Below are 18,092 nucleotides of genomic sequence, written 5' to 3'. Positions count from 1 at the left end.
TACCATGAACCTCAGCTAGGGTTTTTAGATTCATTATTTACCCGGATTGGGAAGCTACCTCTTCCCACCTCCACGGAGCGACTGGTCACAAAAGCCTCAGAGAGGAAATGTATTACTCTTGTAATATTCAGACAACTGGAATACAAACTTTACTAGGAACCTTTTACTGCCTTTTCTGAAAAGATACTTGCCATAACCCATCTTGCAGGCGCTGACCTGGACGGTAGGTATTATTTTACGTTAATGTGCCTAAAATATAATGTGTATTTAAAAAAAATAAGTGTTCATGTCAAAGGAAGATTTATAAATAATGCTCAATGGACAGCGCAACCTTTCTTATTTTTTTTAATTTCCATTATTTTAGTGTATACCTTATTCAGTACGAGCGTACACATATCACAAACATGGACTATAGTATATTAATTTCCATTATCATACATATCACAAACATGGATTTTGCATAGTCGATAACCATAATATGAACGCCTAAAACCGTCGAGTCTAGTTTAGTCAAGAACGTTTATCTTCTCTGTAATTGCAGTGTGTACGTTCACCTAATACGTCTAAGATGATGTATGTATGTATTCTCTTTGTATGTATTTGTATGATGTATGTATTCGATTCTCTTCCTTTTCAATATGGTTTTACTCTATTTTATTTTTCGTTTTTTATGAACTATTTTCACCTATTCCTATTAATTTATCTCTGCACTGCCCAAACCGGTAACTGGCAGATAATGCCTGCTGTTTTCGGGCAAAGTTCTATGGCCGATAATCCCGTGTCGAAGTGGTTTATGAACCTTTTAATGTTTCTTAATTGTCATTTCAACTAGCTGCCTCTTCAATTATTGTCCTTATCTTATCTCAGAAGAATCGTAATGTGAAATGACACTTCTCAATAATTCAAAAATCGAAGTTTTCTTATTCTTACAACATATAACACAGAAATGATGATACTTGACGAATAGTATAAATTCCAATTTAATCCCATTATTTGTAACAGGCATAAGAATGTTAGCTAACTGAATGAGACTAATTAATCTAAATTTAGCTAATAAATGTTTACACTATTACTTATTTTGATTGTAAATATTTTGACGTTAATGTCCACCCATTTAATATTGTTTTCATATGGTTTTTGTTTACTAAGTATTAGGGAAATAGTTTTGATGTTTTTAGTTATATCGCAAATGTATAATCAGTAATATTGTTGATGAACGAAACTACTCCAAAAACAATCCCGTAGCCTTTTGCAAGTGTAAAATATCCCTGTCAAATATGACATCTTTAAAGTTGTTATTAAACTGGTCCTCACATACGCAAGCCCGTGCGTCGCAAAAATCCGCGTAATACAAAGCCTCATGGTCATGCATAATAGGTACATTCATATCTAATACCTGCTTGCTAACTTGGAACAACCAACTGTTACCTACTTCTTTAAAACAAGCATTGGTCCACTATTTCGATTCTGCTACTATCCAAATTCGCTATGTATGTGACACCTATAAAATATTGCCTCTCTATACTTTCAAACGCCGCGTCATCCTGAGACCAAGACACGTTCACGAGTTTCGGCGCCTTTAAGACAAGCTACATATAATTTAATTCGCAGCCATTCGTAAACCAATCGGCCTTGACGGCGAAGTTTCTCTCAATGAATCATTGTGTTTACTATAACATTGAAACCTAACATTTTTATACTCCGGTGACGAAAAATCTGTGTTACAATCCTATCTGGCGTACTGTTAACGGTAACGATCAGGGAAACTGAAGTCCTTTACAAAGTCCCAATGACATCATGATACGTTCGCTTAATCAACCTAATTGTTTAACGGCCTTCCAATCCAGTGACATATAGAGTATTGGCATATGCGAACGCTCCTGAAGGAGTAGTCGATTACAGTTACTCTGAAAAGGGAATAAACGCCTTCTGTGTTTCATCGTGTTTCATCCCAGCTAAACCATCGTAACATAAAAAGTAGCATTTTCTGTAAAGTTAAAAAATATATAAAAATTGTTACTTCAACCTATACCCTATTTACATTGATTTTGGCAGCATACATTCCCTCGCCAAATGTACGTCTTGCTCCTCTCGTTAGCATGCTCAAAAAATATTATTGCGGATAATTTTTAAGCTCTACACGCGAACTTGCATATTACACAAGTGTTATATTTTGTAATTGAATTCCCAAGACTAATGATATAGCATTAACATACATAAATGTACTAAATAAAAGGTAGAATGTGGGGCAATACGAAATGTGAGTTTAAAATACATTACCGCGCAACCGTTTGTTGCGTAAGTCTAATCACATTAGCGGCCAAGTCGTATTATCCGATCTTCACGGTACAGAAATGCCTGACGTAACATCCTTTTTTCAATTGAGACTAAGTTGTAATGGTTGCGAAAACTAGGTTAGCTAATAATATCTCACTACACAACTATTTTCTTAAGGCAAACTATATATATATATATATATATATATATATGTAAAATCGATTACATAAACTTTACTAACTTGAGGATGGATTGACATGTCATTTAGAATTTTAAGCTTTTACCTGACTTCCAGGAAGGGACAGGACGCAGAGGGCGCTAAGTCTAAGAGACCGCAAAGTTCTTAGGCGAACGCTCTATAAATATTCGGACTAAGCGCACTGGCGCCCTCAAGAGGCCCGGTCTAAGATTTCTTGAGTCTAATGCAACAATTTTTTAACCGAATACATCGTCAATATTCTTGTCATGTTATGTGAAATTATACTTTTGCACTTTACAGGTGGAAAATTATCTAATGCTGAGTGAGTATGAAAATAATTTAATAGCAGAGCTGCCCAACTTGAATGAACGACGCGGTAGACGCTGGTCTATAGTCGTCGGCAATTCCACTTCACCGCAGCCTTCCACCAACGCCGAAAACCAATCGTCGCCCGAAAACCGAAACAACTCAATTAAATGGAAAAAAAAGTGCCATAACTCCAACAATAGACTGATCACAGTGATAAACGAGGCGTCGTTATAAACTTGTAGTGAAATAATTTTGAGACAATAAATAGCATAAATTGGTTAATGTACCTACGACCTATTTAACCTCATAATTTATTTGATGTGTGTGAATACTAGCGACAATTGTGTACTAAATATAAGTTATTAAATTATTACTACGATATACCTTTTTTAATTTCCATTGTGTTCAATAAAACTACAATTAAAAGATGGTAATTAAATATAATATTGAAATTTGTAATACATTTATAATTAGGGAATACTGCACCGAAAAATATATGATAGGTTTCAATAAGTATTACCGCTGTGGAATTACAATATCCTCTATAAACTGAGCGAAACAGCGCATCGCTTGTAAAAGTGCAGCGAGAAGAATGGACAGGGATAAACTAACCAACTTCTGATTTTCAGACACAATGATTTCATTGTTCACAACAGGAACTAAACTCTGATTTGAATCTACGCTAAGAATGCTTGAGTTATCACAATCGAGGTTATACACATTTGTACCAATATCATTTCCATACCTATTAGACTCACAGACATTATCGACATCACATGTCAGATCTATTACTATAAATTCAGAATTAATTATTTCATTGTCGTTAAGTATATCAGCAGATCTAAACCTGTACACGTTGTCGTCCTTAACGTTTCTATTGTAAACATCTTTTGAACAACTTGGAATTTCATTCCAAAGCACAGCACTTTGAGATTCGCTTGTTAGGCACTTTGTTTTAACACCCTCGTTGTCGTCAATCGCTACAGTATTCTTATTTAAATGATTGTTATTATACACACACACGTTGAATGAGTCCTCGTTCTCCTCCGACGACATACCACTATCGTTATTGTCCAAAAGGACTTCTTCGTCTTGTAAACATTCGTTATTACTATCTATTTGTTCTATATTAATTTGGGTGTGCTCAAAGCTGCCGTAAGTTAAAGGATTCGAAGTCCTAATGGAATGTGTTACCGTGCCCGCTGTGGGCACGGCCTCTGGTCAAGAAACCTTCGCACGACTAATACTCCCCTTTATAACGATTGCACTGGAGAGTATATCTTGTGTTCCATATAAACCATCTGGCTCGGTGAGTGACGCATTATTCAAAGAACAGGCGTCATCTAATAAGAATTCGGACCGTAAACCCTGAAATAACAATTCAACTTACTAAAATTTTAAAATAACTAATTATTACTATGAAATAGCACACTTACCAATGCAAAATACTCATATTCCTTTTCAAATGACATCAAAAATGTACAGAACATAGCTGTTAAGGAGTAACTGCATAGTGATGTGACTATAACACAAGCATGATAACCACTGGAACCTGCTATCAAAATATATATATATAAAGAACACATAACACTCTTCCACATATCCATTGTATACATATACAACATAATTATTTACCTTCAAGTAAAAATGCAGTTATAGTTCCAAAAATGGTCATAAGAATTAGTAAAAGGAAGCTCAAATTGGCAAGACATTGTCGAAGTGTTAACAAGTTTTTGTCATAAAACAATGTTGATATATATGTGGTAATAATGCACTGAAAAAATCAGAAATTATTTTGAAATATATAGCTATCAACAGAAATTTAATATCAGAATGTAACAGAAATACCAGAACTCTATAATTGATACATAAAATGATTCCAAATTAACATTATTTTTATGAAGTACACAAAGGAAGTTGTACTAATTTATTTAAAAAGCATTTATGCAATATTCATGAGTGTGAATATATTCTATGAACATGTACATTCATTACAATAGTATGTCAATGCAACTTTAAAATCAAATAAATATATTTTTTTAATAGGACTCTTCAACAATTTCTCTTAGGGATTATAATGCTAAGGACTAGACAATAAGCAAAAAAAATAATAGAGGTATAAAAATAATTATTAATGCAAATTCAATATAAATATTTATACACAAAAAACAAGTTATATATAAATCACACTCACCTGAACCCATAAGTACAAAGTGCCAAAAGCACATATAAAAATATTTAAGGCAATTAAACAATGATCATCCACCTGAAAACATGGTTTATTTGAAATGTTTTTACCAAACCAAAACATTAATGTAGTTTGCATTCTTGTCTCATATAACATGAAAGGCTTAAGAGTTCCGCTTTTAAATATAAGTGAGTAAATTTACATGTGTAATTTATAAAGAAACTTTACTATAAACTTTGCCATTTTAGTTTTGTACTGACTTTCATGATTGCTATGATATACATAGAAATATAATACAAAACTAGATAATAAAATAGATATTTGTTTTACCTAAAGAATAAAGAAATTCATATTCAAAAAATCATTATTCAACCAACATATGATGGATTTACTTTTGTTGACATCAACTTGATTTTACCACCTATTTGGATGAAATACCTCAAACCTGAGAACAGGCAAAAGAAACAGCAGGACTGTTTTTTTCTAATAACATCAAATTTTAAAATTTAATAAACATTGAAATAGCCCAGAGAACAAACAAATCATTCCCAATAAGGTATCTTTTAGGAAGTGACTCACAGTGAAATAACCTTTTGCACAAATACATTTTTGAAATATTTTTTTTTAAATATAGCAATAGAAACTTTCTGAACTTTTTCTGGCATCTTATTGTAAAAGCATATATATTGCCCATAAAGAGATCTACTAACACAATGATGTAGAACTATAAGGTTTTTTGAAGCATAAACTGCATGACTGATTACACGGACTGATTATTTGGATATAAGTCCAAATAATAAATTTATGTTTCAGGTATACATATTATGCAGGACACAATTTCTGGGAAAATTTGTTATATTATACATTTTTGTATATAAAAGAATAATTTTTAAAGTGCACAAATTCTGTTTAATGATGCACAAAATCTTAATTTCAATTACAACATTCTGTTGTTATGTTGAGATTATGATATAGTCATTTATTTATACTTACCTTAAATAGAAATAAAAAAAGATATGTTAGGAAGCCCAGAGACAGAATTGATGCTAAAAAGGAAGCAATCCTGTTTGCAAAGGAAGTCACATTGGGATTTGGTGTTAGTGAACCTAATACATGAATTTGCTGGTATCTGTCATAGATGATTTTCCCAGCTGAAAAAATTGTTAGCACCAAGGTTAAAAACTTATACCAATCCTTATATACTATATTATTACTTCCTTATTATGACAAACTTCCTTATTATACAAGTTTATGGGAAGTCACTGGATACAGGCAGCACAAGACCATCTTGACAAACTTCGGGTCAGACATTGTGATAAATCTATAGCATGCATAAATTTCTTTGTGTAAAAAATATTTATGAGAAATGGTGGGAGATGAATACAAATAGTAAGAGCACACAACTAATAAAAGATAATGAATATTTATGATTATTAGTAATGATCCATGTTAATCCAAAACAAGGAAGTTTTAGTGTTGAAAGCAATTTATTCATTTGAAAATCTAAATTTAAAAACATTAAATCTAAAGTTTTGAATTTTTTTATTTGATTCAGACAGTGTGATGAGATCTTGTTTAATATCTGCAATTATAAACACCACTAATTTGCCATAGAAATATATATTTCAGGTTGCCAATAATTTCATCATGATAGCAAAAAAAACAATGCTTAATATTTTATAACTCTATTGCAACAAGCAAAGATATGCTGAACCCAATAATCTGCTCTCACCTATTGCTCCACTGGCCACATATAAAAAAGCAAGGCCAGTATCTAAAGAGTTTGTTTCTTTGGCGATTTGAAAACAAAGTCTGAAAAAAAAACAATATTAACCCCATTTTATTATTTTTATTGATATTAAAGGCTTTTACGTAACATATTTCACATAATGTTAATATTTTATATTGCAATTATAATATTAATGTGTATAAAGTACCGAAAAATACTTTTAAATAGCCTAAGTAATTTAATACTCACGATAGAATGTAAGTTGACGATAAAATTATTAGTGCACATTTGAAAATGAACATAGTAATATTTAATAATCCTAACACAACATTTACTTTTGCCAAAACACAAAATTTGTACCGTTTTCACAACACAACTGACGTGACTTATATTATAACTCCCAATTGTCTTTTAAAGTACAGATATTAATTTAATACGTGGACTGCCATAGCTTAAACACAATAACTTAATGATATTTAAACAAGATCACGTAAAAGTGTTTAAAAATTATCATGTTTATAAAAATGATTACCAAGAATAAATAATGATTTACTAATTTAAGTGGACACGTTTAAACAAATTTATTAAACTTTATTAAAATTATGAAACTATACTTAAATTATGTCAAAAATAACAATTTCAAAGTTATATTATTAGCCTTTTTATTAATTAGAGGAATTTTATAATTTTTATAAGAATGTTACTTCATCGATCCTTTAAAAATGTTTAATTTTGATACCTACAGTTTTATAAATATAAGAATCGATCTGCTAATTCTTTCACTGGTACTTAAAACTTTTTATACGGTTTATGGCACAGAATTGCAGACATCTATACAGAATAATCGCTTTAAAATAAGGAACCAAACATCTTGGGCCAACATTTCTAAGAGAGCCACAGAACTGTGCTGTTATAATGAAGTCCAACTTAAATACTTTTAGCATTATGCCACCTGAAACCCGGTGAGATTATAATATTATAAATTTATTTAACAGAACTTAGTTCTGAATACGTTTGCTGTCGCTTAACATTTAAGTAACTTAATACAATCAGTCAAAATATTACGATTAATTTTTAATCTTCCTTGTTTTAGACTACTATTTGTTGATGTTTTAAATGTAATCGTTAATTAGTTGTTTCATTGTCTAGATTATAAACATCATAAAGTAGTAGTTAATTCTATTTTTTTCGTCTATACGTTATTTAATTGTCTATATCCATCATAAAAAAATTTACCTGACAGTTAATCAACGAAGCGCGCCATTTTCGCATTACTTTCACGATTTATTATTAGTGCATTTATGATATTGTTTAAAAAATAAAGTACTTTTAAACAATGTCAACTTTACAGCCTATTCACGCTTTAAATTTAGGTAAGATTTAATTTTAACAAAACAGAAAGGTTTGATTGCAAAAAATGTTATAAGAAATCAATTGTAATTTCTTCGGCATTGAGTCAAAGAGCGTTACAAAATGTTTTTAAAATGGTCGAGAACCTTGTTAAAAATAAAAAAGAAATTAGGCTACACATTTTAAATGTTATAAATTTGTAATATAATTAGAAAACTACTCTGCGTCAATGTTTTATATGTAACTGGCAGTTCAAATCGTTTACTCATAAGTGAATATCTAAATCTCAAAAACTGATGCATTTTAAAATAATCATAAACGAAGAGAGCCTATGTGGCTATCAGTAATCAACCAAAACTTTGAAAGAATACACATGTTTAACCTTTGTATGTATTGTAACATTAGAATGTCCAGTAAAGCGTTTTAATTTTTAGACATTTTGTTTTAGTTTTTCTTGAACTAAAATTATTATAGAATTTTTCGTCGTAATACTTTTTGTATATTCTTTTAGATTATGGCATTTTAAAATCTAATTTATTCTACCTCATAAGTTTTTATAACTGAATTATTAGAATTATAAGTTCTGTGTAGTTTCTCATACATGATTGATTTTGTATTCTGTTGCTTTGTTCCATTGCATAACATACATGTAAAGGTGATTTTTGAGGAGTTTTAGTTTTATACTAATTAACACATTTATTATTATCATCATTTCAATGCTTAGCAATTCACAGCTGGACACATTTCATTGCATTTAAAGTATGCTAATAATTTATAGCAAATTAAATGGTTTTTTTTATTGTACTCTCATTTACATTGTCTCCAAGTGGCATTTAAAGATTCTGCAGATACAACGAAACAATTTTAATTCTTGTTATTTATAGCTGTCTGTAAATAGCTAGTAATTAAGCTTATAATGTAAACTATTGCGATTTTATTTATTTTTAAAGTACTATTGTTAATTTATAAGTGATATTTCTAACTTCAGCTTAATTTTTTGGTAGTTTATGGGATGGTGTAACACATTTTATAACAGTTGCATAATATATTAGTAATGCATACAGTAATTTCAAATAAATTAAAGAAAAGATACATAATCATAGTTTATTATTTTATTACATTAGTGATAGTACCTGACACATCTTTTAACAATAAATTAAATAATCATAAATCATTTTAAACCTAATACAATATTGGGTAACAATATATATTTTATTTTCAGATTCAGTTCAGCAACAAGCATTTATAAAATTCTTCAACTCTCTCACAGAGGTACAGTACACCACATTTAAAAACTTTTCTTTGTGCCACTAAATATGAATCTGATGTTAAATTCCATAGTAGTATTTTAAGCCACATTATACTCATGATGTTATTATAATAGCTGTTTGCTAATTTGACTAGTTGTGTATAAATATTTTGTTACAACACATGATTTAAAAGTTTAAATAATTGTGACTTATATCAATTAACTGCTACCAAACCATGAAAATACCTTTTTTTTAGCATTTGTTAATTTGCTGCCAACAGATTTCCAAAACCCAGGTTCTGTAGATCCAGTTTCTGCAGGTGTTAAAACTTCTGTATTTGTTTGTGTAGTGTGTTTTTCATTATTATTTGGTTCAGTACTTACTATTGATTCAAGTTTTTGTCTATTATTATGTTCCTTATTTGGATAATGTTTGAATTGAGAAAGATCTGCAATCTCTTCGGGTGCTTGATTCAAATCATTTTCAGGATGCCAATCAGAATTAAGTTGCTGACCAAACTCTTCTAATGTACTTTGACTTTGTAATTCTTGAGTTTCCTGCCCAAAGTCCTCATACTGTTGACCCATTTCATTTTGTTTGTCAGATGCTGATTTTTCGTACATGTTTCCTTCATTTAACTGAGTGTTGATATTATTTTGACCCATTGAATTTGTATGCATGAAGGGTGTTGTTAGACTATTACTTCTGGACTGAGGTTCATAAGCATTACTTTTCAATTCAGTTACAGGCATTATGGCTTGTTCATTATCCTGTTGTTTTAAAGGTTTTTGTTCTTCTACACTTAAAACACTGAATGTATTAGTATTATCAACATTAGACCATTCATTATTTGAATTGTATTTGTGTTGATATTTATTAAGATTTTCTCTATTGTTCTGTAGTATTTTTTGATCACTTTGTTCATTTAAATTTCTAGTTAAACTCAGAGTTTCTATTTCTTTTTGTGTTTTATTTCTTTTATTTACAGTGTTTAAAGATATTTCAGGAGTAGAATTAGTATCTTCAATACTTGTATCTTCAGGACCAATATCACCACGTCCAATATCTGCTGGTGGTACATTCATATGATTATTTGGTTTAGTGGTAGGGTTTGATTTTTCAGTACTTGAGGTAGAAAAATCAAATTGTTTCTGTACATTTTGTAAATTATTTAAATTATTCACACCAGTATTTTGTGTTGCATCTTCCTCATCTTTATCATTTAGGGTCTGTTTTGCAATATTATCTAATTTATCCCAAAGACTACCCAATGGAGAAGATTCCTGTTCGGTCTGTGTTTGAATCTCAGCCTCTTGTGAATAATGATGATGATAATTCTCATTGTAATTGTTATTATAGTGATGGTCTTGCCAATAAGAATTAGAATAGCCAAAATTGCCATGACCATATTTGGTTGTAGATGGTGATTCAACATTTTCATTCACATTCACACCATTCATGGTAGACCATGTGTTTTGTGATTGTTGGCTATGGAAACTTTCAGAATTAAAAAAATTGTGCATTAAGTTATGCATAAAGTCACCTTGATTATTTGCATTATTTTTGGTAACAGATTGGGAATATTGATTATTATTCAAGCTATAAACATTCCAATGAGATTGTGATTGTTGATCTAAGTTGCTAAATTGCTCTTTATTTGGTTTAGTTATTGCTTCTTGAGGTATTTGTTGTTCCAGCTCGCGTACTATAAACATTTTATTAATTATTACAAGAGTAATTTCAATTTTTATTTATTTATAGTTTTTGAAAACATTATTATTTTAAATAAGTTTAGAAATCAAAACCGCTACCAAAAATGCTTGTGGTTATTGAGAATTTTAGCACTGTTTAATTAGTTATTATTATTTAATGAGTTATTAACATTGTTTTAGGTTAGGAATTTTATGGAGCATTAACATTGTTTTATTTATTATATTTTCACATTTTAGTTAAATACTGCTATGATATTGTATTATTTGTATCAGTTAGTTAAGTAAAAATATACTTTATGTTAAAGTGTTTGTTTTAAGTTATAGTTATTTGATTATTATCATTTTATGTTATTAGAAAAACTTACTTTGGGTTTGTTGGTCAGTGTTTTCAAGTTTATTCCAGACATTTTGACTTTGTTGTTGTGTGCTGTGTTGATCTGGTTGTTGTCTTTGATTTTCAAATGTATCCCATTTATTTTGAGTTTGTTGCCCTAAATTCTCTAGCTTGTCAAATTTTTCTTGTGTTTGTTGACTTAAATCTTGAGTTCTATCCCATTGGTTTTGAGTTTGCTGTCCTAAATCCTCCAGCTTATCAAATTTCTCCTGTGGTTGTTGACTTAATTCTTGTGTGTTATCCCATTGATTTTGAGTTTGTTGTCCCAAAACCTCCAGCTTATCAAATTTCTCTTGTGGTTGTTGACTTAAGTCTTGCGTGTTATCCCATTGATTTTGAGTTTGTTGTCCTAAAACCTCCAGCTTATCAAATTTCTCCTGTGGTTGTTGACTTAATTCTTGTGTGTTATCCCATTGATTTTGAGTTTGTTGTCCTAAATCCTCCAGCTTATCAAATTTCTCCTGTGGTTGTTGACTTAAGTCTTGCGTGTTATCCCATTGATTTTGAGTTTGTTGTCCTAAATCCTCCAGCTTATCAAATTTCTCCTGTGGTTGTTGACTTAAGTCTTGTGTGTTATCCCATTGATTTTGAGTTTGTTGTCCTAAATCCTCCAGCTTATCAAATTTCTCCTGTGGTTGTTGACTTAAGTCTTGCGTGTTATCCCATTGATTTTGAGTTTGTTGTCCTAAATCCTCCAGCTTATCAAATTTCTCCTGTGGTTGTTGACTTAAGTCTTGTGTGTTATCCCATTGATTTTGAGTTTGTTGTCCTAAATCCTCCAGCTTATCAAATTTCTCCTGTGGTTGTTGACTTAAGTCTTGTGTGTTATCCCATTGATTTTGAGTTTGTTGTCCTAAATCCTCCAGCTTATCAAATTTTTCCTGTGGTTGTTGACTTAAGTCTTGAGTGCTATCCCATTGATTTTGTGGTTGTTGTCCTAAATCCTCCAGCTTTTCAAATTTTTCTTGTGGTTGTTGAGGCAAGTCTTGATTATTATCCCAATTATTTTGAGTTTGTTGTCCCAAATCCAGCAATTCATCTGCTGCTGTATGTAGACCTATATTTTGTATATTGTCCATTTGGTTTTGGGTCTCTTGTCCTACAGTTTGAAAATTATCCCACTGATTTTGCTCTTGTTGTCCTAGATCACGTAAATAGTCCCAGTGACTTTGTTGTTGTTGACTCAACTCTTTTAAATTTTCTGATTGACTCTGTAATTGCTGAGTATATTCTTCTTGTCCTTGGTACAAATTTTGATAATAATCTCTATATGGATCATAGGAACGAGCTACACGAATATGGCCTTCTTCGTCACAATCAGCTCCTAATTCATTATGTGAAAAACTTTGCTGGGCTTGTTTATATTGGGATCCATAATGATGTGACGCATATGCTCCTTGGGTAGATGATGCGGCAGTTAATTTCTGAGCTATCTGGCTATCTAAAGCACCATTGCCGACTGGTTTTATTACATAAGGGTCTCCTTGTCTCTCCCAAGCTTTATGATATGAGTATGAAGAGTGGTAGCTTTTGGGTTTTGTACTCAATAATTCTACTAAGTTTGAAGAATCAGCAGAACCTGTCGTTTCTGCAGCAGATGTTTGTGCTCCATTATATCCATTTGCACTTGAGGTTAATAAAGAACTACTACCAGTGTTATATCTGTTAGAACTTGAGACGAGTGAAGAACTGCTCCTACCTGCATTATATTCATTAGCATTGGACGCTAATGAAGACATTCCGCTACTAGTACTGTACCCATTTGCTAATCGGGAATTACTGGTATCTACGTTAAATCCATTTGTGTTTGCCGCTAACTGCGCGTTGTATCTATCTGTATTAAATCCATTCGTATTTTGGGTTAACATTGTACTACTACCATGGCGTGCATTAAAACCTGCTTGGTACCTCGATCGACTCGTTGTCGCTGCTTTAGTATTACCAGTATATACATCACTTGCACCGGAATTATACGAATTAAAATTAGAATTTTTTTGTATGTTTTCTATATTTGCTGCTTGGTTTTCATTATAATTGTCGCTTTGCGCAGCGAAAGGATTTGAAGTAGGAATTGCCACTGGAATACTGATAGGCTGGGTATTGTGCTTTTCCCATTCCTTGCGGTAGCTATATGAGGCCTCGTAGTGTTTAGGTCCAAGCTCAGGTTTATAATTTGTCTGTCCACTGTTGCTGACAGCTTCTGTCTGTCTATTGATGTTATTGCGGTTGAGATCAAATGATGAAGTACGGCTCGTGTCGTAAGTTTGAGCATTTAATGGTATTGCCAGTCTGGCTCCAGGTCTGACGACAATTCTTACTGGTGTTGAAGAAAGACTTTGAACCCGAGAATTCTCTCCATATGCACCGGAGTAGTCAATATTTGCATTGCTTTGTTCATAGCCATGGTGACTTTGATGACCTGAACTTAAGTATTGTGCTGCTTGATTTTCGTAATCGTAGCCGTGTACCGTTTGTAAATTATCAGCAGATTGTAAATTATCAGTTTGAGCAAACTGCTGCGATTGTTCTCCGGCCGTGTACCCTCTGAACCCGGAGCTATGAGCGCGATTACTGCTACTGTAAGCACCGCTATGGGCATGAGCTTGACTTTGAAATCCAGAATTTTGTGACGTTCTTGATGAATGTGATAGAGAATCACTAAATGATTCAGTTTCATCAAAATTGCGACCTTGCAAGTTGCTCAAATCGTAGTTACCCGACCCATAGATACCCCTAGAGTTGGCAGCGCTGTACACGCTTCCAGTTCTTGTTTTGTATCCGTCGCCCAGCTCTCCGTCGACCGTGCGTACAAGTCCGCTCATCTGATGCTGCGCTAACCTGTCCATGTTGTGAGCTTTTTCATAGTTCCCTCCCATGTTCCCTCTTTGCGCACCGTAAAAACCGGCTTTACTCCCTTCGTCCGTAGAACTTCTGGAGTATTGAAAGTCTTCTGTTTCCTTGTACAATTCTGGCTTTGCAACAGCCAAAGCCGAAACAACGGCGATGACGAGCAAGCGTCTCATTTTTGACGCTTTCTGTAAGGACACAATGTTACATATTACAAATGCTTAATAATTCAAAATTAATCATTATGCGTTTTTAAATGAATTGTACTTTGTTACAAATTCAAAATTTAAATACTATAATTATTGTATATCTATATACTGACAATTATTTCTACATAAGTAAAAAAAATTAATAGGCGAAAAAAACCATGTCCTAACCCCCATTTGTTATTGGAAGATTTCGCGAAAGTCATTTAAAAGTTACCGTATTGATAATTTGTGAACTAGATGTTTTATAATAGATAAAAGTTGGGTAGTAAGAAAATAAACATGTATTAAAAATAAATAAATTATTAATGATAAAAAAAATTAACGAAAAAATTGTAGAACTCTGGACGGAAGGCAAACAAAGTAAGGCGATGTATGGAAGGGATGTATGAAAAGGAATGAAATATATTTTGAAGGAAATTAGAGGAAAGAATGAATTAGACGAAAAAATAGTATGAAAATTAATCAAAATTATTTGAAAAATTACAACGTAAAATAAAGATCTTGTCTACCCACGACAGGGGAACGAGAGGACCCCAAAACGAGTCTACAAAAAATATAAAAGTATAGGATAATAATTTAATAACTCTAGGTATGTCGCAGTTATTGGCGTGCAATGAATACTGCACCCTATAGTAATCGTTATTAATTTCAAGGAATATGAAGATTGACTATAAACTCGGGGAACTGACATGATTCTAACTTGATTTAATTAAATTAGTTTTTGGTAAATTTTGAAAAAAAATATTTACTTAAAAATAATGGACAAAGAAAAAAAATGTCTACTCTTATTCAGGATATAGGACTATAATAACATTTGCATTAGAAAACATATATTAATATCGGATGTCCTTTTCACAATAACGGTAACATTATTTAACTTACTTTCTGACTTGATGAAAAAAATATAGAAATATTTTTAACTTTTTAAAAATTACTTACGATTTATTTCAGCAGTTCTCTAAATTCAACAGAGCTAGCACCAAACGCTACAGTGATCGCTCCACACTGACATTGTCCGAACAGGAGACTCCAATTTATTGTTTTATGTTAATATCGCTTATAAGATAACCTCTTGGCCGGTCATGACTGATCTGTGTTCTCAGAAGTCTGGACATGCAAATACGACTTATATATAATACACCATCTCTTCAATCCTTGACACCTCTGAGGACATAGTTATTCTCGTTAGTGATCAATACATGAATCATGGGTAATAGCTTAATTTTTGAATGTAGTTGTTTAATATGATTCAGTGGAATGATTTCATATTTGGTCACACTTGGTCACCCGTGTAGGCGGAGTTATTGAAAATATATTCATTGAATAATTTGTTATTAAATTTGCAAAGCAATATTGAATATTTGTTATAGATTTTATAATATGTTAGTGAACAATTTGCCACTTCCCTCTCTTCGCGGACTTAATTGAAGCCTCCTCAACTCCCTAGCCGCGCAAAATTACCTAAAATCCATTTTTAGCTAATTTTTACTTGGCAAGAGTGATATTCCTATAGATATTCAAGTTTCTAAGCCTTGTAGTTCTAGAGGTGTCATGTAGACTCAGAACATAGGTGGAAATCTCATATAGATAAAATGGTTATTTTTATTTTTTATATAACGAAAAGAACGGCTACATACAGATATTGTACAACCATGGGCCATAATGGAGACGGTTTATTTAAAATTTTTATAATTAATACAGATCGTCGACTCGTATTTATTGCCAATTATATTTTACAATAAATCGTTACAGTAATTTTATAGATAGTGAGGCAGTTTTATTAATGTTCTTTCATTAAAAGTAGGACACTGCTACAAGGGCAGAGGAAAAAAAATATAAAAATAAACTTTTATCAAAATTGTTGTTAGTTCATTAAGTTCTTACAATAACATTAAATACAGACTGCAAGTTAGTCTTTCTGATGCTACAGAATTTTTTTGTGAAAACTTGAGATCATTTATCAGTCCGCAAATTATTAGTTAATAAATTAACAATTATAATTCAGACTAACACATTTCAGACAGGAAAAATGGTTATAAATCTTCACAACTTAATTTTGTACAATAACATATACTTGTATCTAGCGTATAAACGGGGAACAATATATTCCCCAGGAAAAGTGCAGTAGGTTTAAGAAACCCAGATCGGGAAATTTTAAAATAGCTCTCTCTGAAGACAGCAATAACGGGAGATTAAATTTAACAGTTTCGTACAATAAACATCATACACCTGCTACAATCTACGAAACAAGCAGGTTTTACTTATTGATGAAAGAAGCGTTCCTGGAGTCCCTTCCGCTACTACTTTTTGCGGTCTTTTTCGTAATTGATACTAATGTTATCTCTAGAACTACTGCCGATCCGATAATATCGACTAGTGCCGAGGTCCGGTCCTTCCGTGCCGCCTGTGAATAAGAATCCTAAACTTTTTGTGTAATAAGTCAGTCTCTTTAAAACCTTCACCTTTTCGACAAGAACCTTTCGCCCTTCCAATTTTGTGAATTAAATATCATGTAACCCAGAGATAGACACCTCAATAATCATTTCTAACGGAAAGTTTATTACATGTTATGAAGACGTAAAATATTCTGTTTTGTCACCAGGATAAATACTCGACAATCCTAAACTTATCTCACTATTTAGTAATAACGAGTTAAGTATGCGTTTACTTCAGAAAAAACAGAAGTTCACTGGAAAAAAATTTCAAAACATTTCAATTAAAAATCAACCAAAAATTTATATTATGGATCTCAATACCTAAACTGAAAAAAGTATTATTGATGTAAGAAACCTAATCGTTGGATGCGGCAGCGCACAACCGATCTTTGGCGGAGGTCAAGTTTCGGCCTTTGCAGTGGGCGTCCATCGACTGATATGATGATGATGATGAAACCCATAGTCTGATAATCAGATAATGATGAAATTTTAAATTACATAAAAAATAAATTGCCCTTCCTGTCCAGATAAAAATCTAATGTAAAGGTCAGGTTTGTGAAGGATCCCTCGAGCGCAGTTATTGAAAAAATGTTTATTACATAGAAGCACACTGGTACCTTAAAGCCACTGAATTTATTAATACAAACGGGCGACCAGCATTTGTCAATAACAAAGAGCGCGGTCGTATGTGCGAGAGTCATTCAAAGGGGAGATTGTTGAAACATACACAAGTCACATATATAAGTCGTTGCGGATGTACAGGTCATTATTTGTCTTTGAGACTAAAGTGTAAAATAAAGTAAGTGGTAATGCAATTAATTAAATAAATCCAGTTCTGAGTAATTCTATTTCCTTTATTTATAATTTACTAATTACGTGTGTATTGTTTAACAGATGACGAAATAGTCTAATTTGTTTGTCGAGCTGTTCATTCACGGACTAGTAAGCAAGTTATAGATTTCACCTGCAGAGACTGAACAATTATTTATCTTATTATAATTATACCGATAAGAAAACATCTACATACATGTTGGAAAAACAATATTAAGAAAAACCCTGATTCCAGCAAAACTACATATTATCGCGGTGTCGTCATTGAAATAACAATGTATATACATATCTATTTGTTTGATAGTCAGCTTCTCGGAATTAGTTATAAAATGACGAATTTTGTACCGTAGTATTTTTGTTAT

The 18,092-nt window shown here is 31.9% G+C and overlaps 4 protein-coding genes across 5 annotated transcripts in view; 1 reads left to right on the top strand and 3 right to left on the bottom strand.

Moving 5' to 3' along the window:
* The window catches only part of LOC137933805 (monocarboxylate transporter 2-like), a 184,181-nt gene extending 181,043 nt beyond the window's left edge, over positions 1–3,138 (top strand). The window contains exon 11 of the mRNA XM_068777862.1: positions 2,777–3,138. Within this exon, the coding sequence (XP_068633963.1) occupies positions 2,777–3,019 (243 nt within the window). The 3' untranslated portion in view covers positions 3,020–3,138. The remainder of the gene's footprint in view (positions 1–2,776) is intronic.
* An 87-nt stretch (positions 3,139–3,225) lies between these two features.
* LOC137933786 (uncharacterized) lies at positions 3,226–3,857 on the bottom strand. Its single transcript, XM_068777841.1, has one exon. It carries the CDS (start codon positions 3,839–3,841, stop codon positions 3,302–3,304), a length of 540 nt encoding a protein of 179 aa, XP_068633942.1. The 5' UTR covers positions 3,842–3,857; the 3' UTR covers positions 3,226–3,301.
* Positions 3,858–3,995: 138 nt separating this feature from the next.
* LOC137933785 (uncharacterized) lies at positions 3,996–7,087 on the bottom strand. 2 transcript variants are annotated; one of them, XM_068777839.1, is made up of 7 exons: positions 6,952–7,087; positions 6,706–6,785; positions 5,967–6,124; positions 4,980–5,051; positions 4,421–4,559; positions 4,222–4,340; positions 3,996–4,153 (listed from the first exon to the last, which is right to left on the bottom strand). In XM_068777839.1, exons 1-7 carry the CDS (start codon positions 7,002–7,004, stop codon positions 4,007–4,009), a joined length of 768 nt encoding a protein of 255 aa, XP_068633940.1. In that variant the 5' UTR covers positions 7,005–7,087; the 3' UTR covers positions 3,996–4,006. The 2 variants fall into 2 exon arrangements, with proteins under 2 accessions (XP_068633940.1, XP_068633941.1); XM_068777840.1 differs by having other exon boundaries at positions 4,222–4,337.
* Positions 7,088–9,142: 2,055 nt separating this feature from the next.
* Positions 9,143–15,510, bottom strand: LOC137933796 (uncharacterized protein DDB_G0283357-like). Its single transcript, XM_068777852.1, has 3 exons — positions 15,404–15,510; positions 11,380–14,443; positions 9,143–11,007 (listed from the first exon to the last, which is right to left on the bottom strand). The coding sequence occupies exons 2-3, from the start codon at positions 14,429–14,431 to the stop codon at positions 9,521–9,523; spliced, it is 4,539 nt and encodes a 1,512-aa protein (XP_068633953.1). The 5' UTR covers positions 14,432–14,443; positions 15,404–15,510; the 3' UTR covers positions 9,143–9,520.
* Positions 15,511–18,092: the final 2,582 nt, after the last annotated feature.

This window comes from Battus philenor, unplaced genomic scaffold, assembly GCF_028537555.1.
Source record: "Battus philenor isolate CCGP_79_NKW_IND1 unplaced genomic scaffold, ilBatPhil1.0.hap1 SCAF_14, whole genome shotgun sequence".
Classification (NCBI taxonomy): Eukaryota; Metazoa; Arthropoda; class Insecta; order Lepidoptera; family Papilionidae; genus Battus; species Battus philenor.
This window is presented reverse-complemented; position numbering and strand designations above follow the sequence as displayed.

Coding starts and splice junctions, on each gene's coding strand:
- LOC137933786 (XM_068777841.1), bottom strand. CDS start 3,841: ATGTCGTCGGAGGAGAACGAGGACTCATTCAACGTGTGTGTGTATAAT.
- LOC137933785 (XM_068777839.1), bottom strand. CDS start 7,004: ATGTTCATTTTCAAATGTGCACTAATAATTTTATCGTCAACTTACATT. Junction 6,125..6,705: donor TGTGGCCAGTGGAGCAATAG/GTGAGAGCAGAT, acceptor CAATTTTTTCAG/CTGGGAAAATCATCTATGAC. Junction 4,154..4,221: donor AATATGAGTATTTTGCATTG/GTAAGTGTGCTA, acceptor TTGTTATTTCAG/GGTTTACGGTCCGAATTCTT.
- LOC137933796 (XM_068777852.1), bottom strand. CDS start 14,431: ATGAGACGCTTGCTCGTCATCGCCGTTGTTTCGGCTTTGGCTGTTGCA. Junction 11,008..11,379: donor CACTGACCAACAAACCCAAA/GTAAGTTTTTCT, acceptor AAATGTTTATAG/TACGCGAGCTGGAACAACAA.